A 27,372-nucleotide genomic window follows, 5' to 3' on the forward strand; every position below is an offset into this window, starting at 1 on the left:
TATATATGTCCATACATATCACATACACATATGGATACATACAGACATACAATTGAACTGATAATTTGCTAAATTAAGGGAGGGGAGGGGGGGGGGGGAGGAGGGGAGAGAGAAAAGAGAGGAGGGGAGCGGAGGAGAGAGAAGAGAGAATGAGAGGGTGGGGAGAGGAGAGAGGAGAGGAGAGTGGAGAGGAGAAGAGAGAGAGGAGAGGGGAGAGGATATATATATATATATTTTATTTATGTATGTGTGTGCATATGTATATATATATTATGTGTATATAATATATATATATACATATATATATATATATATATATATATATATATATATATATATATATATATATATATATATATATATATATACATATATTATATGTAGCAGCATTATATGTGGCAGCAGTGTGGAGTAGTGGTTAGGGCTCTGGACTCTTGACCAGAGGGTCGTGGGTTCAATCCCAGGTGGGGGACACTGCTGCTGTACCCTTGAGCAAGGTACTTTACCTAGATTGCTCCAGTAAAAACCCAACTGTATAAATGGGGAATTGTATCTAAAAATAATGTGATATCTTGTAACAATTGTAAGTCGCCCTGGATAAGGGCGTCTGCTAAGAAATAAATAATAATAATATATATAATGTATACATTATTATTGATTTATTATTTATTTATTCATTTTTTCATATATTGGTATGTACTCTTACATTTTTTTTTTTGTATTTTATTCATTTCATATAATGTTATTTATTTTGTCTTTGTTTTTTTTTTCCACACAGCTTTTTTCATTAGAATTCCTGTGATTCAAAAAGGGTTCTTTCTGTTAAAGTTTCAGACACCACCTGCATGTAAACATCAGCCTCTGTTTCCTCCTCTCACCTGGAGAAGAGACCTCTGAGGTCTTGAGAGTTTGGGATTCATTATTATTTAGTGAGTCCAATAAAAGGCATCACATCTCCTTCTCTTCAAAGTAGAACAACTTGACAAAACTACCTTTATATTATTTGTCTTCAACTGTATTTATAAATGTGTGTGTTGTCGCAAGTAACGCTGAATCAGCTAGGCTGGTCAGTAAAATATTGACTCCTTTTGCATGGGGGATCTCAGTAGCTACAGCTTTTGGTTCATCAATTGAATCAGATTCAGTTGTATTGTGTCTGCCAACTGATGATGTGAGGCAGAACAGTAATTGGATACCAAAAAATATGAATAACAGCGAGTTTTGACCTCCTTCAGTGTTCTGGATGGAAGGCGTACCTCGCAAAGTGACTCTGTGTGAACAAAAGGAAATATAAAGAAATAATATTTACAGCTAAACGTGTCCAAGTATCTTATAGGAATGAAGTCAGGCCATGGAAATCCACACCTGTGATGGAGAAACATTGGATCAAGGGACTTCTTGTGGAAACAACTAGGAGCGAAACCTGGTACAGAAGCTGAATCCTGCTGAGAACATATGGATATGCTGAATATGTACTAGGCGATTTTAAATATGGAATGTATTATAAAATGAAGTGTCAAAGATATTAGGAAGGATAAAGAAAGAGTATCCTTGTACAGCAAGTAGGTGTCTCTCTTGCTCCATGAAATAGGTCAGTCCTCTCTTGTTTGGAATTACACATGTATTCAGTTAAATACTTAGTAGTCTGAGAATCCCTAAGAAAATATTATTATTATTATTATTTATTTCTTAGCAGACACCCTTATCCAGGGCGACTTACAATTGTTACAAGATATCACATTATTTTTACATACAATTCCCCATTTATACAGTTGGGTTTTTACTGGAGCAATCTAGGTAAAGTACCTTGCTCAAGGGTACAGCAGCAGTGTCCCCCACTGGGGATTGAACCCATGACCCTCCGGTCAAGAGTCCAGAGACCTGACCACTACTCCACACTGCTGCCTGATTTGAACGATGAACGATTTACCACTAGTATATCTTATCTTCAGAAAGCATGACGCTTGATAAAAAGAACCATTCCGGCTAAAAGTGAACGTAAAAACACAAGATAAGAAGAGAATCTTTATGACCAAAATATTAACTAACAAGCCAGAGGTCTTGAGAAAAAATCCTGTCTCGGCTGGATTTTGTATGAACAAAGAGAAGGGTCAAGCCTAGTTGAATGCAGTTATACTGGCCTATATTTGGATTTAAATCTTAAGAGGGATTCATCAAAGTAATAATATAGCAACTGATAAACAGAGGTAAATTAATTGAAAGATTATCTTATAATGAAACAGGTTCAGTGCTAATTGAAACTGTTTATAGTTCATAACAGTTATTTCATAAGATTAATAATATGTTTTAAGTATTTGCTATAATGAGAAAACATATTATTTAAAACTGACAAGTATTATTGCTTGTTCAGATTAAAACCTGGAGCAGTATTCGATTTACTTAAATGGGAAAATGGTACAAGTTTATTGTTCTTTCTATTGAACAATAAGACTTCTAGACATTATGATATCCCTTGAAGTATAGACGTTAAAAGGTGTTGTGTTATGTTTTTGTGTTAAGTTTGTAATAATATACTATAATGTACCTTGTTGTTAATCCACTATACTATTGTCTAATGATGGTAGATGGATTCCTTATAATGTGGTGATTTGAAACTGCTGCAGTGAAAACAGGGCCTCTCTTCTTATCTAGAAAGAGGGAATGTCCTTGGGTTCCACTTCAGCAGAGCTGCAAGCCTCATGTAGATGGAGTGTAAAGGTTTATGGAATTAGTGGTTTAGCACAGATAAGAATATATCTTGAAATAATATGCAAAAATTATGGCTTAACAGACCTTTATAGGTCATAAATCTAAAAAGTGTTTGCACAGACTCTGACCTTGGAAAAAACAAGAGACTGTGGAAACTGCTAGCAGTAACATATTCCCAGAGAGGTACAGGTCAGAGCCTGGTCAGTGCATCTCTTAATGGATAAATAATTGTAATGAAAACTATTACCACTTAAACTTAGTGAAACTAAATGACTTGAATATTGTATGAGACAAACTTTTGTCAAATACTCTGTTAGACAATGGTATATGGAATCAAAACTGACTCATTAACAAAATGATGAAACAATATGAAGTTAAAAGAAACACATACCTTTAATTTAGCATAATATAATCACTTAGAAGATGATGTCACATATTAAGAACATCTCTCATATATAACACATATAAAATTGGTGTTTTGCATGCAGTAGTGTTTTTATATTATATTATAAACCAAGATCCTGGGAACCTTGGTTCACTTAACTTTTCAGATAAAGGAGGGGCTCGGAGGAAAGCAAAGAAATTAGATCATAGGTTTGGAGTTAGACAAAAAATGAGATATTGAATTTATTGAGTACATGACACCTATTAATTCTGAAAAGTTAGTCCGGATCTTTTGAAAACTATTATTTGTAAAATGGATAAGAACTGTCCCACCTGATTAATGATTGGATTTAATTGAGGCGTCCCATGTATTCCAATGAGACGAAAAACCTATTTAACTCCAGAGTAATTTCAATGGAGTACCACACTCGTCCCAGACAGGGCAAGGTGGTCCATCTTCTGCAAACCAAAAACACAATTGAACTGATTTAACTCAGTTTAATTTGCCTGGTGAAGACAGTCATATCATTTTACGATCTATATTAAAGGGTAAGCATTAATCAATTATTATTTTATCTCACATGTATTGCATGTATTGCTATAAGGGACTCACGCTATGTTTAGAAGATAGGAGAACATTTGTTGAATGTGCTGAAAGAGGCTACTGGGTGTATTTAGTGTCGTGGTCATGAGCAGGCCTGCAGGCTGCACAAATACATAAAGATGTATTAAAGTGTTAACTTTAATATCTGTTAAAACACTGGACTGCCCAGAACGTCTGTCAGCTGGGGATATGAAGTAGCCTGTAGCTACTCAATCCAATATTTAACTGTTAATAAACCGAAGGAGTACTGATCATACTCTGATTCGTAAAAACACTTTAGATACATGAGTCTGTCAATTTCTTGGGTACTATACTGGTCATCCGAATATACTGCGGGTCCAGAGCACGAACTATATCCCACTAGGAGTAATAACATCTCTGTCCTCCTAACGTCTCCCCTGAGATAAGAGTGTGTGCTGAACAAATAAAAAGAGTATGTAAAGAAATCTGAACACGCAGATTTCGTGAGAGTGTGTGTGTGTGTGTGTGTGTGTGTCTGAGTTTTCTTAACATTGTGTGTGCCTGTAGCTCTTGAGTGAGTGTGTGTGTCTCTGAGTGCGTCAAAGCCTTTACCTGCTATATTTGTGTGTGTGTGTCTCTCTCTCTCTCTCTCTCTCTCTCTCTCTCTCTCTCTCTCTCTGTCTCTCTCTGTCTCTCTCTGGTGTCAGTGTGTGTGTGCGCCTTTACCTGCTGTATTTGTGTGTGTGTGTGTCTCTTTCTCTCTGGTGTCAGTGTGTGTGTGTGTGCGCGCCTTTACCTGCTGTATTTGTGTGTGTGTGTGTGTCTCTCTCTCTCTGGTGTCAGTGTGTGTGTGTGTGCGCGCCTTTACCTGCTGTATTTGTGTGTGTGTGTGTGTCTCTCTCTCTCTGGTGTCAGTGTGTGTGTGCGCCTTTACCTGCTGTATTTGTGTGTGTGTGTGTGTCTCTCTCTCTCTGGTGTCAGTGTGTGTGTGTGTGTGCTCCTTTACCTGCTGTATTTGTGTGTGTGTGTGTGTCTCTCTCTCTCTCTCTCTCTCTCTCTCTCTCTCTGTCTCTCTCTCTCTCTCTCTCTCTCTCTCTCTCTCTGTCTCTCTCTGGTGTCAGTGTGTGTGTGTGTGCGCGCCTTTACCTGCTGTATTTGTGTGTGTGTGTGTGTCTCTCTCTCTCTGGTGTCAGTGTGTGTGTGCGCCTTTACCTGCTGTATTTGTGTGTGTGTGTGTGTCTCTCTCTCTCTGGTGTCAGTGTGTGTGTGTGCGCGCCTTTACCTGCTGTATTTGTGTGTGTGTGTGTGTCTCTCTCTCTCTGGTGTCAGTGTGTGTGTGTGTGCGCGCCTTTACCTGCTGTATTTGTGTGTGTGTGTGTGTCTCTCTCTCTCTGGTGTCAGTGTGTGTGTGTGTGTGCTCCTTTACCTGCTGTATTTGTGTGTGTGTCGTCTGTGAGTGTGAGTGTGTGCGTTGACTCATCTTTGGGGAATGTTAAAGGAGTTTTCCAGGCATGAGCGAACGAGTCACAGTTTCAGTCAGAGAGCGAAACAGAACCCCCTCCTCCCCCGCACAAAGACAGACAAATAATGAAAAACTCACACTCCCTACACACACACAGACACAGAGCAACACAAAAGACACACAGACACACATGCACATACACAGACACACTGAGACACACACATACACACTGAGACACTGAGACACACTGACACACACTGAGACACACACTGAGACTCACTGCGACTCACCCGCGCAATGGAAATACCGGCAGGGGAAAGGACGGCTGGATTAAACACAGGCGCTGCCTTCTCATCCTTGAGTAAACTCTACAGTCACAATGCACCTTTAGACTAGACATTGGTTTATAGTTTCATACCACCATTAACTGCATTGCCTATTACTTGTGTAAATAATCACAGAGCTGTGAGGATAAGTATAAATCACTACCCCACTGGATCTTATGACAGCAGCTACACTTATTATTATTATTATTATTATTATTATTATTATTATTATTAACGAGTCATTTGGCAGATGCTTTTATCCAGAGCGACTTACAGAGACTAGGGGAGGTGAACTCTGCATCATCAACAACTGCTGCTGCTGCTGCTGCAGAGTCACTTCCAATAGGAGCTCGTTTGTTTGACGTCTCATCCGAAGGACGGAGCACAAGGAGGTGAAGTGACTTGCTCAGGGTCACACACACACACACACATGCACACACACACACACACACGCACGCACGCACACACACGCACACACACAGGGAGTCAGTGGCTCAGCCGGGATTTGAACCTCCTGGTATCAAGACCCCTTTTCTTTAACCGCTGAGCCCTCCTTGTAGCTGAGAGTGTAGCTCTTGAGTGTTTGTCTAATCATGTTGAGAGTGTGATTCATTCTCTGGCACTCTTTGCAGTACAGAGCGAGAGAATGAAACACACTCTCAACACCATTAGAGGGAGACACCCGACACTCAAACACACCACAGATTAACTGATATAAAACTGAGGTACAGAGAGAGGGGAGAGGGGAGAGAGGAGAGGGGAGAGGAACCCAAACTACTTAGGTGTGAAATAAGATGATACATGTTGAGATGAAACATTTACTGAATTACTGACCTAATTTTTCGACCTGAAAAAAGAAACAAGGACCAGGGGTCACAAATGGAGATTAGATAAAGGGGCATTCAGAACAGAAAATAGGAGGCACTTTTTTACACAGAGAATCGTGAGGGTCTGGAACCAACTCCCCAGTAATGTTGTTGAAGCCGACACCCTGGGATCCTTCAAGAAGCTGCTTGATGAGATTCTGGGATCAATAAGCTACTAACAACCAAACGAGCAAGATGGGCCGAATGGGGCCTCCTCTCGTTTGTAAACTTTCTTATGTTCTTATGTTCTTACTGGTACAGTATTTAAGAGAGAAATAAATTAGATATGTTTTACTGAATGACTTGTACTTTACAGGAGAGAGGGGACGGATGTTATCAAATATATCTCTACAGGGCGTGCATTCTTTGTGTGAACAGAGAAAGAGGGGGTGGAGAAGGAGAGAGAGAGAGAGCGAGAGAGAGAGAGGGAGGGAGGGAGTGAAGTTACAAGGTGCTCTGTCTGTGTCAGAGGAGAAAAGGAAAGTAACCGAAGGAGAAGTGGAAAGATTAAAAAAACAAACCAGATCAAAGCAAGACAAAAACAGAGGACGACACCAGGGCAAAAATAAGACAGAGATAAGAGCAAGCGACAAAACAAGACTCTGAATAAAAAAAAAAGGGACGGACGGGAGGAGATCGAAAAGGCAAAGAAAGAGAAAGGAAAGACGAGAGAAGGAACGTAAGAAGCCAAGATTTAAAGGAGAAGAAGAAGGAGGGAAGGTGGAAAAGAGAGAAAGGAAGAACAAACAGTTTCTTTAAGAAGAATCCCAGGTGAGTGATGAGCAAGTAATAATAATAATAATAATAATAATAATAATAATAATAATAATAATAATAATAATAATAATAATAATAAAAAGTTGCAGTGTTCAAAATGGTTTTAAATTCAGTATTGTTTGTTTGTGTTATACAAAAATATTAGAGCAGAATGGAAATAGCAAATTCAATAACGTTTCCACTAGAAGCCTTTCTCAGAGTCTTCAGTGTAAATTCAATGGCAAACGTTTCCACTAGAAGTCTCTCTCAGTGTCTTCAGTGTAAATTCAATGGCAAACGTTTCCACTAGAAGTCTTTCTCAGCGTCTTCAGTGTAAATTCAATGGCAAACGTTTCCACTAGAAGTCTTTCTCAGCGTCTTCAGTGTAAATTCAATGGCAAACGTTTCCACTAGAAGTCTTTCTCAGCGTCTTCAGTGTAAATTCAATGGCAAACGTTTCCACTAGAAGTCTTTCTCAGCGTCTTCAGTGTAAATTCAATGGCAAACGTTTCCACTAGAAGTCTTTCTCAGCGTCTTCAGTGTAAATTCAATGGCAAACGTTTCCACTAGAAGTCTTTCTCAGCGTCTTCAGTGTAAATTCAACGGCAAACGTTTCCACTAGAAGTCTTTCTCAGCGTCTTCAGTGTAAATTCAATGGCAAACGTTTCCACTAGAAGTCTTTCTCAGCGTCTTCAGTGTAAATTCAATGGCAAACGTTTCCACTAGAAGTCTTTCTCAGCGTCTTCAGTGTAAATTCAATGGCAAACGTTTCCACTAGAAGTCTTTCTCAGTGTCTTCAGTGTAAATTCAATGGCAAACGTTTCCACTAGAAGTCTTTCTCAGCGTCTTCAGTGTAAATTCAATGGCAAACGTTTCCACTAGAAGTCTCTCTCAGCGTCTTCAGTGTAAATTCAATGACAAATGTTTCCACTAGGTCTGTCTCAAGATACAGTCTCTTACTAATCTACTAGAAGAAACTGTAGACATTGAGAAAGATATGGCACTGTATACAGACAGACAGACAGACACAGACAGGCAGAGACACAGACAGACACACAGAAAGTAAAGAGAATGGATTTGAAAGATGGTCGGTGTGGAACTCTTTTAAAATAATTTAAACTGAAACTTGATTCATATCTTATTTTTCTTTCTGTCCAAGTTCTCCTTTAGCTTGTATTTGAGGAACTTGTTTTGTGGGTTTATTTTGAACGTGAACTCACCAGAGCGTGGATTTCATCACACCTCAAATTCTTTACATATCTCGAGAGAACAGTCTGGCCGATTGTGATGAAACTCAATAAGGACCTTCTGGAGGTCACAAGCTATTGAGAGGATCAGAATCTGTGTGTGTGTGTGTGTGTGTGTGTGTGTGTGTGTGTGTGTGTGTGTGTCTGTGTGTGTGTCTGTGTGTGTGTGTGTCTGTCTGTCTGTGTGTCTGTGTCTGTCTGTCTGTCTGCAGCTTTAATGAAACTAAACTCTTTTCAGAATGTAGTAAACTAACACAGACACCAAGAAGAAGGGATTATATTGTAGCGTCAAACTGAACAGGATTGTGGGGCTCTGTCTGTCTGTCTGTCTGTCTGTCTGCAGCTTTAATGAAACTAAACTCTTTTCAGAATGTAGTAAACTAACACAGACACCAAGAAGAAGGGATTATATTGTAGCGTCAAACTGAACAGGATTGTGGGGCTCTGTCTGTCTGTCTGTCTGTCTGTCTGTCTGTCTGTCTGTCTGCAGCTTTAATGAAACTAAACTCTTTTCAGAATGTAGTAAACTAACACAGACACCAAGAAGAAGGGATTATATTGTAGCGTCAAACTGAACAGGATTGTGGGGCTCTGTCTATCTGTCTGTCTGTCTGTCTGTCTGCAGCTTTAATGAAACTAAACTCTTTTCAGAATGTAGTAAACTAACACAGACACCAAGAAGAAGGGATTATATTGTAGCGTCAAACTGAACAGGATTGTGGGGCTCTGTCTGTCTGTCTGTCTGTCTGTCACTCTTACATTTTAACATATATCTACAAAGGGCTGGGAATCAGACTCCTATTGCACAGCAGTGTCACCCATTCCAGGTTTTACTACCAGCTTGATCAGCCCCCAGTGTGTCTAGGTAACAAGCTCAGGTGTGTCTGATTATTAAACTCCTAGTGAAACCAGGACAGTCTGACTGTATTTCCAGCCCAGTATCGGAGCCTCCTTTTAAAAAAAACCAAAAACAAACTTTTGTTTGCAAAGTGTGTTTCGTTTCTGATGCACTGTGCGGTTTTGAGGTAAACGATACTGGGAGGGTTAGCAAGTTTATTCAGGCCCAACCCTTCGTTTGTTCAGTCAAGGTGCATTTTGATATCGCCGCATGCAAGCTGTGTGACGCATCGCAATGCAGGAGACCTGAACTACCTGTTGTGCAAATAGAGAAACCAGAAACTCACCTGAAAGGACTTGCTGTGGAATGCGTGGCATTGCATTGAGAGGGCTGAGCTAACTAACACTGTGAGCTGAACCACTGCATTGAAATGCATTGAAACCCATTGAAATACACTGAAACCCATTGAAATACACTGAAATACACTGAAATCCATTGACACCCATTGAAACCCATTGAAACCCATTGAAATACACTGAAATCCATTGAAATACACTGAAACCCATTGAAATACACTGAAACCCATTGAAATACACTGAAATACACTGAAATCCATTGACACCCATTGAAACCCATTGAAACCCATTGAAATACACTGAAATCCATTGACACCCATTGACACCCATTGAAATCCATTGTATAGCATGGAGAGCTGAACCACTGCATTGAAATCCATTGAAATCCGTTGAAATACACTGAAATACACTGAAATCCATTGACATCCATTGAAACCCATTGAAACCCATTGAAATACACTGAAATCCATTGACATCCATTGACACCCATTGAAATCCATTGTATAGCATGGAGAGCTGAACCACTGCATTGAAATCCATTGAAATCCGTTGAAATACACTGAAATACACTGAAATCCATTGACATCCATTGAAATACACTGAAACCCATTGAAATACACTGAAACCCATTGACACCCATTGAAACCCATTGAAACCCATTGAAACCCATTGAAATATACTGAAATCCATTGTATAGCATGGAGAACTGAACCACTGCATTGAAATCCATTGAAATCCATTGAAATCCATTGAAATACACTGAAATCCATTGACATCCATTGAAATACACTGAAACCCATTGAAATACACTGAAATCCATTGTATAGCATGGAGAACTGAGCCACTGCATTGAAATCCATTGAAATCCATTGAAATACACTGAAATACACTGAAATCCATTGACATCCATTGAAATACACTGAAACACATTGACACCCATTGAAATCCATTGTATAGCATGGAGAACTGAACCACTGCATTGAAATCCATTGAAATACACTGAAATACACTGAAATCCATTGACATCCATTGAAATACACTGAAACCCATTGAAATACACTGAAATCCATTGACACCCATTGTATAGCATGGAGAACTGAACCACTGCATTGAAATCCATTGAAATCCGTTGAAATCCACTGAAATCCATTGAAATCCGTTGAAATACACTGAAATACACTGAAATTCATTGACACCCATTGAAATCCATTGAAATACACTGAAATCCATTGACACCCATTGAAATCCATTGTATAGCTGAATCACTGCATTGAAACCCATTGAAATCCATTGAAATACACTGAAACCCATTGATATCCATTGTATAGCATGGAGAGCTGAACCACTGCATTGAAACCCATTTAAATCCACTGAAATACACTGAAATCCATTGAAATCCATTGTATAGCATTGAACTGTGTTGCATTGAACTATACTGAGCTGAACTGAATTGGACTGAGTGGAACTGCACTGAGCACAATTGAATTGCATTCGTTTGCAAGGCGCTCGTCTGACTTTGCATTGAATTCTGGTTGAGCATTGCAGTGCTTTGATTTGAATTACAAGGCACTGCATTGAGATTTGCAGTGTTTTTTGAACTGCTGTAAATGGAGGTAAGTTGTGTTGAAGTCCAACATATTCAATTGCACGAAGGCCAGTATGTTTTAAATATATCACAAAGTCAATTTGCATTGGTTTGCATAGAATCGCTTTGAATTGCATTATTATTATTATTATTATTATTATTATTATTATTATTATTATTAATAATAATAATAATAATAATAATAATAATAATAATAATAATAATAATTTACATCTCATCCGAAGGACGGAGTACTAGGAGGTGAAGTAACTTGCTCAGGGTCACACACACACACACACACACACACGCACACACACACACAGGGAGTCAGTGGCTGAGCCGGGATTTGAACCTCCTGGTATCAAGACCCCTTTTCTCTAACCACTGGGACCAGCAATAAAATTAAAACCTCATTTCTCTATTTGTCGCAGTTCCCAGTTTTCTCCAGAAGGGGGCAGTGCTGTGAATGGAGCTCACAAACGGACAGGTCTGCAATGGGAGTGAAGCCACACCCCTGGCGATGACGCCGGGTTCAGTGGAGGGGTCAGTGGCGAGGCCACGCCCCCCGCACAAGGAGTACCGGACCCTCTCCATCGCCAGTGTGATCTGTGGTATCTCCTGCATCGGGGTCCTAGCTGTGATCAGCTCAGTCAAGGTGTGTGTGTGTGTGTGCGTGTGTGTGTGTGTGTCTATGTGTGTGCGTGTGTGTCTGTCTGTGTGTGTCTGTGTATGTGTGTGTGTGTCTCTGTGTGTGTGTCTGTCTGTGTGTGTGTCTGTGTATGTGTGTGTCTGTGTGTGTGTCTGTGTATGTGTGTGTGTGTCTGTGTATGTGTGTGTGTCTGTCTGTGTGTGTGTGTCTGTCTGTGTGTGTGTCTGTGTGTGTGTCTGTGTGTGTGTGTGTCTGTCTGTGTGTCTGTGTGTGTGTCTGTGTATGTGTGTATGTGTGTGTGTGTGTTTGTGTCTAGATTAACCCTCCCCTCTCTCTCTCCCCTCTCTCTCTCCCCTCCTCCCTCTCTCTCTCCCCTCCTCCCCCTCTCCCCTCCTCTCCCCTCCCCTCCCCTCCTCTCCTCTCCCCTCCTTTCCTCTCGCCTCATCTCCTCTCCCCTCCCCCCTCCCCTCCTCCCCCTCCCCTCCCCTCCCCTCCTCTCTCTCTCAGGCCAGTGAAAGACGCTCCTATGACCCGGAGCAGGCTGACCTCTTTGCCTCGAAGGCCCGGCGGTTGAGTATCCTGTCCATCTTCGTGTTTATTGGGCTGCTTGTGCTGGTCCCACTGCTGATGGCGCTGGTGTCATACCTGCTGACCATCGCGGATTGAGCCAGGACACTCACAAAGTGACTAACTGACCAAGGGAACCATGTTACTGCCAAACCAGGGGGGATCCAGACACTGAACACTGAATGGGTGAAGCGTCCACGCAACAGGAGTCTTAATCCATCATTAATCAGCCCCAGTGTGTCTGATTATTAAACTCCTAGTGAAACCAGGACTGGATCGCACTGCTGTGCAGCAGGAGTCTGATTCCCATCCTTACAGTAATAATGCTAATCACCATTGAAAAATGATTGACAGGTCAGAATGCCCAAATGTATCAAATTTTGCACACATCAGTGAATATATATTATTCTTGCCTAACTCAGTGGGCATTTTAGAAGCGTATTACGAACCTACTAGAAAAATAATGTATTTATTTATTTATTTGTTTTTTAAATTTCCAACTTGTTTTATTTTCATTTTGTATATCTTTAAGGCACTTTTTTCCTTTTTCTTGTTTAAATGTACATATATATATATATATATATATATATATATATATATATATATATATATATTGTAAATTATTTGTATGTCAAACAGTCAATTCGAGAACTATTAATAAAATCACTTTTGTTTGTTTCATATTAAAGCCTCACATTAGTATTCTGCTTTAGACTAAAAATGTTATCCTTCTTGATGTCTGTTTCCTGTGACTGTGCACTTTAAAAGACAGACAGATAGACAGACAGACAGACAGACCCTCCACTACTCCTACCACTAAGACTGGCCTCTCTAAATATTCCTTTGAATGTATCGCCATCTACTGATCATATGCTTCTATTACACATATATACAGTGATTTAGTATGAGCGCTGACCATCTTTAAAATCCATTCTCTCACCTCTTATTAGCTTTATTAATATGATCACTGGCCCCTCCCTTTAAAGGAGCGCTGACCATCTTTAAAATCCATTCTCTCACCTCTTATTAGCTTTATTAATATGATCACTGGCCCCTCCCTTTAAAGGAGCGCTGACCATCTTTAAAATCCATTCTCTCACCTCTTATTAGCTTTATTAACATGATCACCGGCCCCTCCCTTTAAAGGAGCGCTGACCATCTTTAAAATCCATTCTCTCACCTCTTATTAGCTTTATTAACATGATCACTGGCACTAGAGCCCAAACGCTGGTCTGCTTGACTCAGTTTAGTTTCAATAACGCTGATAAAGGCACTAGAGCCCAAACGCTGGTCTGCTTGACTCAGTTTAGTTTCAGTAACGCTGATGAAGGCACTAGAGCCCAAACGCTGGTCTGCTTGACTCAGTTTAGTTTCAATAACGCTGATGAAGGCACTAGAGCCCAAACGCTGGTCTGCTTGACTCAGTTTAGTTTCAATAACGCTGATGAAGGCACTAGAGCCCAAACGCTGGTCTGCTTGACTCAGTTTAGTTTCAGTAACGCTGATGAAGGCACTGGAGCCCAAACGCTGGTCTGCTTGACTCAGTTTAGTTTCAATAACGCTGATGAAGGCACTAGAGCCCAAACGCTGGTCTGCTTGACTCAGTTTAGTTTCAATAACGCTGATGAAGGCACTGGAGCCCAAACGCTGGTCTGCTTGACTCAGTTTAGTTTCAATAACGCTGATGAAGGCGCTAGAGCCCAAACGCTGGTCTGCTTGACTCAGTTTAGTTTCAGTAACGCTGATGAAGGCACTAGAGCCCAAACGCTGGTCTGCTTGACTCAGTTTAGTTTCAGTAACGCTGATGAAGGCACTAGAGCCCAAACGCTGGTCTGCTTGACTCAGTTTAGTTTCAGTAACACTGATGAAGGCACTAGAGCCCAAATGCTGGTCTGCTTGACTCAGTTTAGTTTCAGTAACGCTGATGAAGGCACTAGAGCCCAAACGCTGGTCTGCTTGACTCAGTTTAGTTTCAGTAACGCTGATGAAGGCACTGGAGCCCAAACGCTGGTCTGCTTGACTCAGTTTAGTTTCAATAACGCTGATGAAGGCACTAGAGCCCAAACGCTGGTCTGCTTGACTCAGTTTAGTTTCAATAACGCTGATGAAGGCACTAGAGCCCAAACGCTGGTCTGCTTGACTCAGTTTAGTTTCAATAACGCTGATGAAGGCGCTAGAGCCCAAACGCTGGTCTGCTTGACTCAGTTTAGTTTCAGTAACGCTGATGAAGGCACTAGAGCCCAAACGCTGGTCTGCTTGACTCAGCTTGACTCATTTAGTTTCAGTAACGCTGATGAAGGCACTAGAGCCCAAACGCTGGTCTGCTTGACTCAGTTTAGTTTCAGTAACACTGATGAAGGCACTAGAGCCCAAACGCTGGTCTGCTTGACTCAGTTTTAGTTTCAGTATCACTGATGAAGGCACTAGAGCCCAAACGCTGGTCTGCTTGACTCAGTTTAGTTTCAATAACGCTGATGAAGGCACTAGAGTCCCAAACGCTGGTCTGCTTGACTCAGTTTATGTTTCAATAACGCTGATGAAGGCGCTAGAGCCCAAACGCTGGTCTGCTTGACTCAGTTTAGTTTCAGTAACGCTGATGAAGGCACTAGAGCCCAAACGCTGGTCTGCTTGACTCAGTTTAGTTTCAGTAACGCTGATGAAGGCACTAGAGCCCAAACGCTGGTCTGCTTGACTCAGTTTAGTTTCAGTAACACTGATGAAGGCACTAGAGCCCAAACGCTGGTCTGCTTGACTCAGTTTAGTATCAGTAACGCTGATGAAGGCACTAGAGCCCAAAACGCTGGTCTGCTTGACTCAGTTTAGTTTCAATAACACTGATGAAGGCACTAGAGCCCAAACGCTGGTCTGCTTGACTCAGTTTAGTTTCAATAACACTGATGAAGGCACTAGAGCCCAAACGCTGGTCTGCTTGACTCAGGTTTAGTTTCAATAACGCTGATGAAGGCGCTAGAGCCCAAACGCTGGTCTGCTTGACTCAGTTTAGTTTCAGTAACGCCTGATGAAGGCGCTAGAGCCCAAACGCTGGTCTGCTTGACTCAGTTTAGTTTCAATAACGCTGATGAAGGCACTAGAGCCCCAAACGCTGGTCTGCTTGACTCAGTTTAGTTTAATAACACTGATGAAGGCACTAGAGTTTCTGATTGAGTGTTTTTGAAGTTCTGGATGAACTTCCTGGGAATAAATTGTTAGATTATATCAGAAAGAGAAGCTAACCCAAAATAAATAAATAAATACAAAAAGCATTCACATTTTATTTTTTTCATTCAAAATTTTTAATATCAAAAATGTTCCACAAGTACATTCTCAAAACAGTATTTTGTACAACGACAAAACAAAAAAAATCAGCATAATTACATTTTAATTCCACAAACTTCTTTACAGCAGTAAACTGTCCACACACACCACACACACACAGACACACACACACACACCGACTTTCACTACTACATTCAAAAAGACCAGATTGAAACACCGAAACATGGAAAAATGTTTTATTTAAAAACAAATCTAAAAAGGAGCGCTAACCATCTTTAAAATCTATTCTCTTACCTCTTATTAGCAACACAATAAATGGATGTGCGATGATATTTCTAAGACTTATTGTTTTAAAAGGGAGGGGGCCAGTGATCCTGTTAATAAAGCTAATAAGAGGTGAGAGAATGATTTTAAAGATGGTCAGCGCTCCTTTAAAGGGAGGGGCCAGTGATCCTGTGTAATAAAGCTAATAAGAGGTGAGAGAATGGATTTTAAAGATGGTCAGCGCTCCTTTAATATATGCAGAACTTACAAAAACCCAGTTTAAAAACATTCAGTTTAACAATATTTAAAGTTTCTTCAGAAATACTCACCACAGACAGGTTTGTATAATTGTTATTATTTTAACTGTTATTATTATTAATATTATTATTATTAATAAATCACTTTACTAAACCCTCCCCTGCCCCGCCCCCCTCCTCCCGTTTCGTCCAATGAGATCCAAGCTTCGAGTTCCTCAGCCTGGCACGTAGCAAAGAGTCCAGTTGCCCCAGGGGGGGGCGTGGCTTTCTCATTGGCTCCGGCCCCCTTGCCCCTGCGGGTCCGGCTGGCAGACCCCGCCCCCTTCCTGGCCCCCGCCCCCTCCCCGCCGCTGTTTCCGTGGCGCCCCAGGGTCTGGGAATTCCAGGAGCCTCTTCTTCCTGCGCTGGCTGATGAGAGAGAGAGACCCACACCTGCTGGAGACAGGGACCTCGAAGATCGTCTCCAACCCGGCTGAGGAGAGGAGAGGAGAGGAGAGGAGAGGAGAGAGGGGAGGAGAGGAGGGGAGGGAGGAGGGGAGGAGAGGAGAGAGGAGAGGAGAGAGGGGAGAGAGAGGGGAGGAGAGAGGGAGGAGAGGAGGAGGAGAGGAGGAGAGAGGGAGAGGAGAGAGGGGAGGGAGGAGAGAGGGGGAGGAGAGGAGAGGGGGGAGAGGAGACGGAGAGGAGAGAAGAGGAGGAGAGTGACGAGAGCAAGGAGAGAGAGAGGAGAGGGAGAGGAGAGACAGAGAGGAGAGGAGAGAGGAGAGGGGGGAGAGGAGAGGAAGAGAGGAGAGTGGAGAGAGGAGAGGGAGAGGAGAGGAGAGAGGTGAGGAGAGAGAGTGGAGGAGAGAGGGGAGGAGAGAGGGGAGGAGAGAGAGAGAGGAGAGGAGAGGAGAGAGGGGAGGAGAGAGAGAGGGGGAGAGGAGAGAGGAGAGGAGAGGAGAGGAGAGGAGAGAAGGGAGGAGAGAGGGGAGGAGAGGAGAGAGGGGAGGAGAGAGAGAGAGGGGAGGAGAGAGGGGAGAGGAGAGAGGGGAGAGGAGACGAGAGAGGAGAGGAGAGAAGAGAGGGGAGGAGAGAGAGAGAGGGGAGGAGAGAGAGAGGGGGGGGGAGAGGAGACGAGAGAGGGGAGGAGAGAGAGAGAGAGAGAGGAGAGGAGACGAGAGAGGGGAGGAGAGGGGAGAGGGGAGAGGAGAGACAGAGAGAAGAGAGGGAGAGAGAGGAGAGGAGAGAGGAGAGGAGAGGAGAGGAGAGGAGAGAGGGGAGAGGAGAGAGAGAGGAGAGGAGAGAAGAGGAGACGAGAGAGGGGAGAGGAGAGGAGACGAGAGGCGAGAGAGAGGGGAGAGAGAGAGAGGAGAGAGGAGACGAGAGAGGAGAGGAGAGAGGAGGAGACGAGAGAAGAGGAGAGAGGAGAGAGAGAGGAGAAGAGAGAGGAGAGGAGAGAAGAGGAGACGAGAGAGGGGAGAGAGAGGGGAGGAGAGGAGAGAGGGGAGGAGAGAGGGGAGAGGAGAGAGGAGAGAGAGAGAGGGGGGAGAGAGAGAGGGGGGAGAGGAGACGAGAGAGGAGAGGAGAGGAGAGAGGGGAGAGAGGAGAGACAGAGAGGAGAAGAGAGGGAGAGACAGGAGAGGAGAGGAGAGAGGAGGGGAGGAGAGAGGAGAGAGAGACAAAGGGAGAGGAGAGAGAGGCGGAGACAGAGGGAGAGGAGAGAGGGGAGAGAGACGAGAGAGGAGAGGGGAGAGGAGAGGAGAGGAGAAGAGAGAGGAGGGGAGAGGAGAGAGGAGGGAGGGTAGAGAGATAGAGGAGGGAGGGTAGAGAGGGATGGGAGAGGAGAGGAGAAAAGGGGAGACAGGTTAGGAAGACAGGAGGAGAATAGAGAGAGGGGCAGAGAGGAGAGAGGTTAGGAAGAGAGGGGGAGGAGAGGAGAGGTTTAGGAAGAGGAGGGGGGAGGAGAGAAGGGAAACACACAAAGACAATGACATTTGAGTGCAGGTTTAAAAACGAGGAAGAAAAAAAAAGTAAGGAATTAAGAAGAGAGTCACTCACCCCTCGGGGGGCATCCTGAAGTTCTTGTTGGTGTAAATCTCCTCAAGAGTGAACTGCTTCTTATTCAACCTGAGAGAGAGGGAGAGAGGAGGGGGAGAGAGAGAGGAGAGGAGGGGAGGGGAGGGGAGGGGGGGAGAGAGAGAGGGGGAGAGAGGAGAGAGGAGGGGAGGGGAGGGGGGGAGAGAGAGAGGAGGGAGAGAGGAGGGGGGAGAGAGGAGAGAGGAGGGGAGGGGAGGGGGGGAGAGAGAGAGGAGAGAGGAGGGGAGGGGAGGGGGGGAGAGAGAGAGGAGAGAGGAGGGAGAGAGGAGGGGGGAGAGAGGAGAGAGGAGGGGAGGGGAGGGGGGAGAGAGAGAGGAGAGAGGAGGGGAGGGGAGGGGGAGAGAGAGAGAGAGAGAGGAGAGGAGAGAGGGGAGAGAGAGAGGAGAGAGAGAGGAGGGGGAGAGAGGAGAGAGAGAGAGGAGGGGGAGAGAGAGAGAGGAGAGGAGGGGAGGGGAGAGGGGAGAGAGAGAGAGGAGGGGAGAGGAGGGGAGGGGAGAGAGAGAGGGAGAGAGAGAGAGAAGGGGAGGAGAGAGAGGGGAGAGAGAGAGGAGAGAGAGGAGGGGAGGGGAGAGAGAGGGAGAGAGGAGGGGAGGGAGAGAGGGGAGAGAGAGAGAGGAGAGAGAGAGGAGAGAGAGAGGGAGAGTTAGGAGGGGGGGAGAAGACATTGCAGAAATTACATCATTTTATAAAAGAGGTCTCGCACACACCCAGAAAAACCACACACACAGAAACACACACACCCAGACAAACCACACAGACCCAGAAAAACCACACACACAGAAACACACACACCCAGACAAACCACACACACACAGAAACACACACACCCAGACAAACCACACAGACCCAGAAAAACCACACACACAGAAACACACACACCCAGACAAACCACACACACCCAGAAACACACACACCCAGACAAACCACACACACCCAGAAAAACCACACACACCCAGACAAACCACACACACCCAGACAAACCACACACACCCAGACAAACCACACACACCCAGAAACACACACACCCAGACAAACCACACACACCCAGACAAACCACACACACCCAGACAAACCACACACACCCAGAAACACACACACCCAGAAACACACACACCCAGACAAACCACACACACCCAGAAACACACACACCCAGAAAAACCACACACACCCAGACAAACCACACACACCCAGAAACACACACACCCAGACAAACCACACACACCCAGAAAAACCACACACACCCAGACAAACCACACACACCCAGAAACACACACACCCAGAAACACACACACCCAGACAAACCACACACACCCAGAAAAACCACACACCCAGACAACACACACACACCCAGAAACACACACACACCCAGACAAACACACACACACCCAGACAAACCACACACACCCAGACAAACCACACACACCCAGACAAACCACACACACCCAGACAAACCACACACACCCAGAAACACACACACACACAGAATCGTGGGGGGGGGGGAGGGTCGCTACCTGACTGGTTTGGGCAGGCCCATGGGGGTCAGGTTGGTGGGAGGCTTGGGGGGTGTTTTTCGGATTCTGATTCGGGACACTTTGCCCCCCTTTGCCCCCCCTTCCCCTGGACACTCTGACTGCTGAATGAGAGAGTGAGAGAAAAATAAAGCAGAGCGAAAAAGGCCATTTAGAGAAAAATATAAATTTACATTTTAGTTCTGCACAAACCAATTATTCAGACGGATCTCTCCGCAGAAATCAGGGGCTGATAATCAGACGAGGGCGGCTGGTGTCGATCGGGCTGATTTCACCCGTTCAGAGTGGATTCAGAAACAGCTGCTCGGGTTTGTGTGGGTCGCTGTTCTCCGCAGAGTCTGAAGAAAAAGCAGCGACCCACACAAACCCGAGCAGCTGTTTCTGAATTCACTCTGAACGGGTGACAATCAGCCCGATCTACACCAGCGACCCCCGTCTGATTGTCAGCACCTGACTTCTGAGGAGAGATCCGTCCGGACGATCCACTAATAGGTTTGTGCGGCGCCATTTCATAACTTTGTGAATTTGTTTAGTAAAACTTTTAAAAGCAGGAAGTAGCCTTTAAAACATTAGATTATACAGCAGCTGCTAAAGTAAGTGCTGGTCGGGTGTTTTTCTTTACCTTGATCTTGATGTTGGAGTCTGACAGCGGCCTCTCTCCCTCTCCCTCTCCCAGCTCCACGGAGAAGGGCTGCTCTCCTTCCCCCTCTCCCTCCTCCTCCTCCTCCTCCTCCTCCTCTCCTCTCGTGGTGAGGACTCTGGGTTTGAGGTCCAAGCCCCTCCCCCCACTCTGCTCCAGGCGCTGGGGACTGAGGAGGAACGGGACACATACATTGAGTCGGGTTTAAATCGAAACTGGTCACTCATTCACACACTGTGCAGTTACACCACAGACAGAGACCCTAGGAAATCACACTGATCAATTAGACAGAGAGCGAGAGAGAAAGAGAGAGAGAGAGAGAGATAGAGACAGAAAGAGAGAGAGAGAGACAGAGAACGAGAGAGAGCGGGGGAGAGAGAGAGAGGAGAGAGAGAGAAGAGAGAGAGAGAACGAGAGAGAGAGAGAGATAGAGAGAAAGAGAGAGACAGAGAACGAGAGAACGGGGGAGAGAAAGAGAGACAGGAGAGAGAGAGAGAGAGAGAGAGAGAACGAGAGAGCGGGGGAGAGAGAGAGAGAGACAGGACAGAGAGAGACCCTAGGAAATCAAACTGATCAATTAGACAGAGAGAGAGAGAGAGAGAGAGAGAGAGAACGAGAGAGAGCGGGGGAGAGAGAGAGACAGGACAGAGAGAGACCCTAGGAAATCACACTGATCAATTAGACAGAGAGCGAGAGAGAGAGGAGGGAGAGGGAGAGAGAGAGGAGGGAGGGAGAGAGACAGAGAACGAGAGAGAGCGGGGGAGAGAGAGAGAGAGGGAGAGAGAGAGAGAGAGAGCGCATTCACAGCCACAGTCCGAATACTGCTTTCTGAAGATACTCAAAATGGAACATTTTTCAGAAAACACTTTTTTTTTTTTTTTTCATGGAAATGTTTGAAGCACAAATAAAAGGAGGCTCTGATACTGTGGGTTATCATCACAGGGCTGGAAATACAGTCAGACTCCCGCTGCACAGAGGGAGAGGAAGGAAGGAAGGAGGGAAGGAGGGAGAGGAAGGAGGGAGAGGAAGGAAGGAGGGAGAGGAAGGAAGGAGGGAGGGAGGGAAGGAGGGAGGGAGGGAGGGAGAGGAAGGAGGGAGGGAGGAGGGAGGGAGAGGAAGGCGGGGTTACCTGTGATGGGACGAGGTGGTCCGCCTGACTCCTTGGGAACAGGAAGCGGCTCGGGGAAAAGGGAAGCGGGGGGAGGAGCTGGAAGAGGAAGTGACATCGCTGCCCCCTCCCCCTCCTCCCCGGTGGTTGTCGCCGTGGTGACGTCTGGACAGGAAGGCCAACGGGCTGGACAAGAAGCAGGAAGCCAGCGTGGAGAAGAAGAGGGGGGAGCAGCGGGACGAGGAGGAGGAGGAGGAGGACGAAGAGGAGGAGGACCCTGGGAAGACTTCCTTGCGCAGACACAAGGGGGCGATCTCCCGCTCCCTCTCTGGCTCCAGGCTGCAGACTGTGTGTCGCCGCTGTCTGGGGAACCGAGGGGAGGAGCGCGGGGGAGGGGGGGGCGGGGCAGGGGGTGTCCGCGGGGCAGGAGGGGATGTCGGGGCAGGAGTGGCTCCTCAGGAGGCGTGGGGGTTTAGTTTCGGGGGTCGTACCTCCCTGAACAGGGTCCTCTCGGGTCGGGGTCCCATGATTGACTCCTCCTCCTCTAGGTCGCTTTCTGTTTTTGTAGATTCCCTCCCTCTCTCTCTCCTCCTCCTCCTCCTCCTCCTCCTCCTCCTCCGGTTCTAGATCGGCGTCCAGTTTGGGTGTCTTGGCCCCCCTCGTGGTTCCGAGCTGCCTCAGCCTGGTCCTCTTATCTGTTCCCTCCCCCTCGTTCTCGTCCCGCAGCCTGGCGCGGGTTCTAGAGCGTTTCCTCGCGACTTCCAGCTCAGACCCCAGGTCTTTGCCCCAGCTCATCCCGCTTGTTCCCCGCCCCTCGCAAACTTTCTCCCGGATGCAGATTTCCATTTCGTTTCCGGAGCGCAGTGGCGGGATCTCACGCCGTCTCCCTGCTCCCCCCTCCCCGTCACGGGCTCTCAAAGCTAATCCAGAACGCCTAGAACGCGGACGGGTATCCGCTTTAGAAACGCTCCCACTCCTGCACCTAGAGCCCAGTCTGACCACCGCTTCTTTCATGGGCTTGGCACATTTTGTGTGCAGTCTAGAACCTGCTGCTTCTCCGTTTGTGGGGTTATTAGGCGATCCGGAACGCAGTTGAGTTTGCACCTCCTTTATTATATTTCTCGTTCCACTGGATTCTGTAGGCGTTCTAGAATGTCCACTGCGAGGGATTTTAACAAGGTCCGATCTAGAACATTCTCCTTCGAGTGCATTCAGGACAGGAAGGCCTGTTTTTTCTGCAGATCTCTGAGACTTTCTACAATCAGGCTGAGCTTCCGACAACAGCCTAGGTGCCTCTAGAACCGGTGCTGGCTCCGACGAGTCGACAGGCACTCTGGAACCCTGTCTAACCTCCTGACTTTTGGAACTGGCGCCTAATCTCTCCGACGCTGCAGATTTGAAAAGTTGTCTAGAACACAGCTTGGACTCTTCCATTTTCATACTAAATGCTCTAGAACTCATCTGAACTCCAGAGGCGTGTAAAAGTGCTCTGGGACGCAGCAATCTGCGCTCCAGCGTTTTAGTGGGCGTTCCAGAACCAGTTTCGTACACCTGCCGCGATCTCCGGTGTTTTCTAGAACCCTGCGCACGTTCTGTGGATTTCAGTTCAAACCCCACAGATCGCACTGGCATTTCCGTGGGTGGTCCAAACTCCTCCTCCTCCTCTATAGATTGCTCAAGTGTTCTAGAGCCCCTCAGTCTAGCCCCCGCTGACTGAATGGGCATTCTTGTACCCAAGTTGATTTCACACCTTAATGGCGTTACAGAACCCGTCCTTCTACCTGCAGAACCCACTCCAGAAGTATGAGCGCCCCTACATTTACTGGGCCATCTAGAACTGCCTAGACAGCGATCTAGAACAGGAGACCTTTGAGATTCTTCCTCTCTAGAACTTGCGCCGTTGTCACCGAAGGCTTCCGCGAGACCCGCGGTTTCAGACGATCCCCTCTGCGATCTAGAACGCCGTCTGGCGGCACCGTCGGGTTTGGCTGGAGATCCGGAACCCGCCCACCGATCCTCTCCTGGAGATCTCAAGGGCGGTCGAGAACCCAATTGGACCCCCTCTTCGAAATTCTCCGCTAATCTAGAACCCAGTCCATCGCCCTCTTTCGTCTTCTCCGCCGACCTAGAACACGATCCCGGCGTCGCTGGTTCCCTAAACCGCGCCCCAAACCCATCGGGTGATCTGGAGCCTCTCTCGCTGCCCTGCCCTGCTGTCACAGAGTCTCTCTCAAGCACCACCCGCGCAGACCTAGTTTCCTGTCTCCATTTTTCAAACACGTCTACGTCTGTCGCAATTTCCACTCCGCCTGTCAGTCCAGCGCCTGTCTGCCAGTCTCTCAACTCTCTCCGTTCCTCCTCCGCCTCTAGAGGGCTCCTCCCTCTATCTTCCTCTTCTGCTGCTCTCTCCTCCTCCCCTCCTCCTCCTCCTCCTCCTCCTCTCTCCATCAGCTCGCCGGTTCTGAAGAGCCGGGTCGGTGACATTACAATCTCCGTGAAGCTCGCCATCTTGGACCGGAGTGACTGGAAGAGGGGACCAATCACCCAGCCCTTCAGCAGGGCAGGGGGTGGGGCCTGGGGGTCACAGCCACCAATCACAGCTGAGGAGAGACATAGAGAGAGACAGAGTGGGAGGGGTGTGACAAGGGAGGGAGAGAGAGGAGGGAAAACAAGAGGAGAGAGGGAGAGGAAGGAGGAGAACCAGAAAAAAAAAAAAGATTATTATTATTTAGGTATTGCTTTAGTTTTTCAGTAACTTCCACAATCAAAATGCACCCTAATTGGAACATCACCTAATTATTAATTATATGCATACTTTTTTAAAATACTTGTTCCACCTGCTTCATTTCAATTAAATGACCTCACCCAAGCTTCTCCCCGATTGGCTCTCTGACTCTTGCCCCTCCTCTCTGCTACTTTCCGATTCGCTGTTGAGTGTTTTAGAGATGTCCAGCCCCGCCCCCTTGTTCAACCTGCCCCCCGATTGGTCGCCTGGCGCTTGTGTATTCTCAGGTTGCGAATTCTTCTGAACCTTACACCTGCAGAACGATAAACAGAAATTAAACTTCTTGAAACTCACTGTCTATAAAACGGCTAATGAAACTCAGGGGGGGCTGTCTGAATCATTGCTGGAGCCACAGTCCAGTATAATATATAAAACTATGGCTATTGAAACTCAGGGGGGCTGTCTGAATCATTGCTGGAGCCACAGTCCAGTATAATATATAAAACTATGGCTATTGAAACTCAGGGGGGCTGTCTGAATCATTGCTGGAGCCACAGTCCAGTATAATATATAAAACTATGGCTATTGAAACTCAGGGGGGCTGTCTGAATCATTGCTGGAGCCACAGTCCAGTATAATATATAAAACTATGGCTATTGAAACTCAGGGGGGCTGTCTGAATCATTGCTGGAGCCACAGTCCAGTATAATATATAAAACTATGACTATTGAAACTCAGGGGGGCTGTCTGAATCATTGCTGGAGCCACAGTCCAGTAAAATATATAAAACTATGGCTATTGAAACTCAGGGGGGCTGTCTGAATCATTGCTGGAGCCACAGTCCAGTAAAATATATAAAACTATGGCTATTGAAACTCAGGGGGACTGTCTGAATCATTGCTGGAGCCACAGTCCAGTATAATATATAAAACTATGGCTATTGAAACTCAGGGGGGCTGTCTGAATCATTGCAGGAGCCACAGTCCAGTATAATATATAAAACTATAGCTATTGAAACTCAGGGGGGCTGTCTGAATCATTGCTGGAGCCACAGTCCAGTATAATATATAAAACTATGGCTATTGAAACTCAGGGGGGGCTGTCTGAATCATTGCTGGAGCCACAGTCCAGTATAATATATAAAACTATGGCTACTGAAACTCAGGGGGGGCTGTCTGAATCATTGCTGGAGCCACAGTCCAGTATAATATATAAAACTATGGCTATTGAAACTCAGGGGGGCTGTCTGAATCATTGCTGGAGCCACAGTCCAGTATAATATATAAAACTATAGCTATTGAAACTCAGGGGGGCTGTCTGAATCATTGCTGGAGCCACAGTCCAGTATAATATATAAAACTATGGCTATTGAAACTCAGGGGGGCTGTCTGAATCATTGCTGGAGCCACAGTCCAGTATAATATATAAAACTATGGCTATTGAAACTCAGGGGGCTGTCTGAATCATTGCAGGAGCCACAGTCCAGTATAATATATAAAACTATGGCTATTGAAACTCAGGGGGCTGTCTGAATCATTGCTGGAGCCACAGTCCAGTATAATATATAAAACTATGGCTATTGAAACTCAGGGGGGCTGTCTGAATCATTGCTGGAGCCACAGTCCAGTATAATATATAAAACTATGGCTATTGAAACTCAGGGGGGGCTGTCTGAATCATTGCTGGAGCCACAGTCCAGTATAATATATAAAACTATGGCTATTGAAACTCAGGGGGGCTGTCTGAATCATTTGTATATTCAACGCAGTTCTCTTTAGTACTCACTTAGGTTCGATGGATTGCTCCACAGAATGTATTTTCTAAAAAAAAAACACAACAACATTATAAGGTAAGTTTATAGATAGATAGATAAAACAGACTTCATCAGCGTTACTGAAACTAAACTGAGTCAAGCAGACCAGCGTTTGGTCTCTAGTGCCTTCATCAGCGTTATTGAAACTAAACTGAGTCAAGCAGACCAGCGTTTGGGCTCTAGTGCCTTCATCAGCGTTACTGAAACTAAACTGAGTCAAGCAGACCAGCGTTTGGGCTCTAGTGTCTTCATCAGTGTTATTGAAACTAAACTGAGTCAAGCAGACCAGCGTTTGGGCTCTAGTGCCTTCATCAGCGTTACTGAAACTAAACTGAGTCAAGCAGACCAGCGTTTGGGCTCTAGTGCCTTCATCAGCGTTACTGATACTAAACTGAGTCAAGCAGACCAGCGTTTGGGCTCTAGTGCCTTCATCAGTGTTACTGAAACTAAACTGAGTCAAGCAGACCAGCGTTTGGGCTCTAGTGCCTTCATCAGCGTTACTGAAACTAAACTGAGTCAAGCAGACCAGCGTTTGGGCTCTAGTGCCTTCATCAGTGTAATGTGTGTGTGTGTGAGACAGACAGACAGACAGACAGACAGACAGACAGACACACACCCCCTCCAGTGCTCGTCTTTTCTTTCTCTCTCGCAACAACGGCTGCTGAATCTCTCCCTCTCCCCCTCTCTCGTTCCCTCTCTCCGTCTCCTGTCGAAGTCTTGGGCTGCTCCTTCTCTTCCTCTCCTCCTTACTGGTCTCCATCACCCCTTCTTCCGAAGACCTGGAACGAAGGAAGAAGAGAGAGGAGGGAAAAGAAGGAATGAATATATATATACACACATCTTTTTTTTTTTTTCTCAAGGGCAGCTGGTGTCGATCGGGCTGATTTCACCCGTTCAGAGTGAATTCAGAAACAGCTGCTTGGGTTTGTGTGGGTCACAAACCCGAGCAGCTGTTTCTGAATTCACTCTGAACGGGTGAAATCAGACCAGTTGACACCAGCGACCCCCGTCTGATTTCTGGGGAGAGTTGGAAGACGATGGAAAAGACTTCTAGTGTGAACGCTAGCCACTGGCTTCCACATCTCTTAGCATGTCTTAATGCAGCCCCGCTGTGTTCACGATGGTCATGGGTGTCAGCTGCACAGCCCTGCCACAGTGAGTTTACTAAAAGGGATTATGGGACATGCAGCCCGTCCTCTCACCTGTATACAATGAGTCTCTGTCTGCGATAGGAATGCTTGAAGGCAGGTTTGGGCCCCGGGTTCGAATCCCATTCTGGTGGGGTGGTGAGGTCTGGGGAGGGCTGGGTGAGGGGGCAAGCACCCCCCCCAACTTCCATTTGGGGTACAATCTCTCCCCCTTTCCTCTCTCTCT

The 27,372-nt window shown here is 45.6% G+C and overlaps 2 protein-coding genes across 3 annotated transcripts in view; one reads left to right on the forward strand and one right to left on the reverse strand.

Moving 5' to 3' along the window:
- Positions 1-6,712: 6,712 nt before the first annotated feature.
- LOC117398958 (transmembrane protein 265-like) lies at positions 6,713-12,868 on the forward strand. The gene is made up of 3 exons (XM_033998053.3): positions 6,713-7,083; positions 11,526-11,749; positions 12,251-12,868. Exons 2-3 carry the CDS (start codon positions 11,561-11,563, stop codon positions 12,407-12,409), a joined length of 348 nt encoding a protein of 115 aa, XP_033853944.3. The 5' UTR covers positions 6,713-7,083; positions 11,526-11,560; the 3' UTR covers positions 12,410-12,868.
- Positions 12,869-17,993: 5,125 nt separating this feature from the next.
- Positions 17,994-27,372, reverse strand: part of LOC131709736 (uncharacterized) — an 11,086-nt gene continuing 1,707 nt past the window's right edge. The window contains exons 2-9 of one of the 2 annotated variants that reach the window (XM_059012538.1): positions 27,201-27,372; positions 26,615-26,777; positions 25,971-26,005; positions 24,326-24,498; positions 21,482-24,060; positions 20,335-20,521; positions 19,695-19,813; positions 17,994-18,213 (exon numbers count right to left, since the gene is read on the reverse strand). The exon at positions 27,201-27,372 is cut by the window's right edge and continues 32 nt beyond it. In XM_059012538.1, the coding sequence (XP_058868521.1) occupies positions 18,205-18,213; positions 19,695-19,813; positions 20,335-20,521; positions 21,482-24,060; positions 24,326-24,498; positions 25,971-26,005; positions 26,615-26,777; positions 27,201-27,337 (3,402 nt within the window). In that variant the 5' untranslated portion in view covers positions 27,338-27,372 and the 3' untranslated portion in view covers positions 17,994-18,204. Of the gene's footprint in view, positions 18,214-19,694; positions 19,817-20,334; positions 20,522-21,481; positions 24,061-24,325; positions 24,499-25,970; positions 26,006-26,614; positions 26,778-27,200 lie in introns of both variants that reach the window. The other variant, XM_059012537.1, reaches the window with a different exon arrangement.

The sequence above is a fragment of the Acipenser ruthenus genome, chromosome 44 (assembly GCF_902713425.1).
Source record: "Acipenser ruthenus chromosome 44, fAciRut3.2 maternal haplotype, whole genome shotgun sequence".
Classification (NCBI taxonomy): domain Eukaryota; kingdom Metazoa; phylum Chordata; class Actinopteri; order Acipenseriformes; family Acipenseridae; genus Acipenser; species Acipenser ruthenus.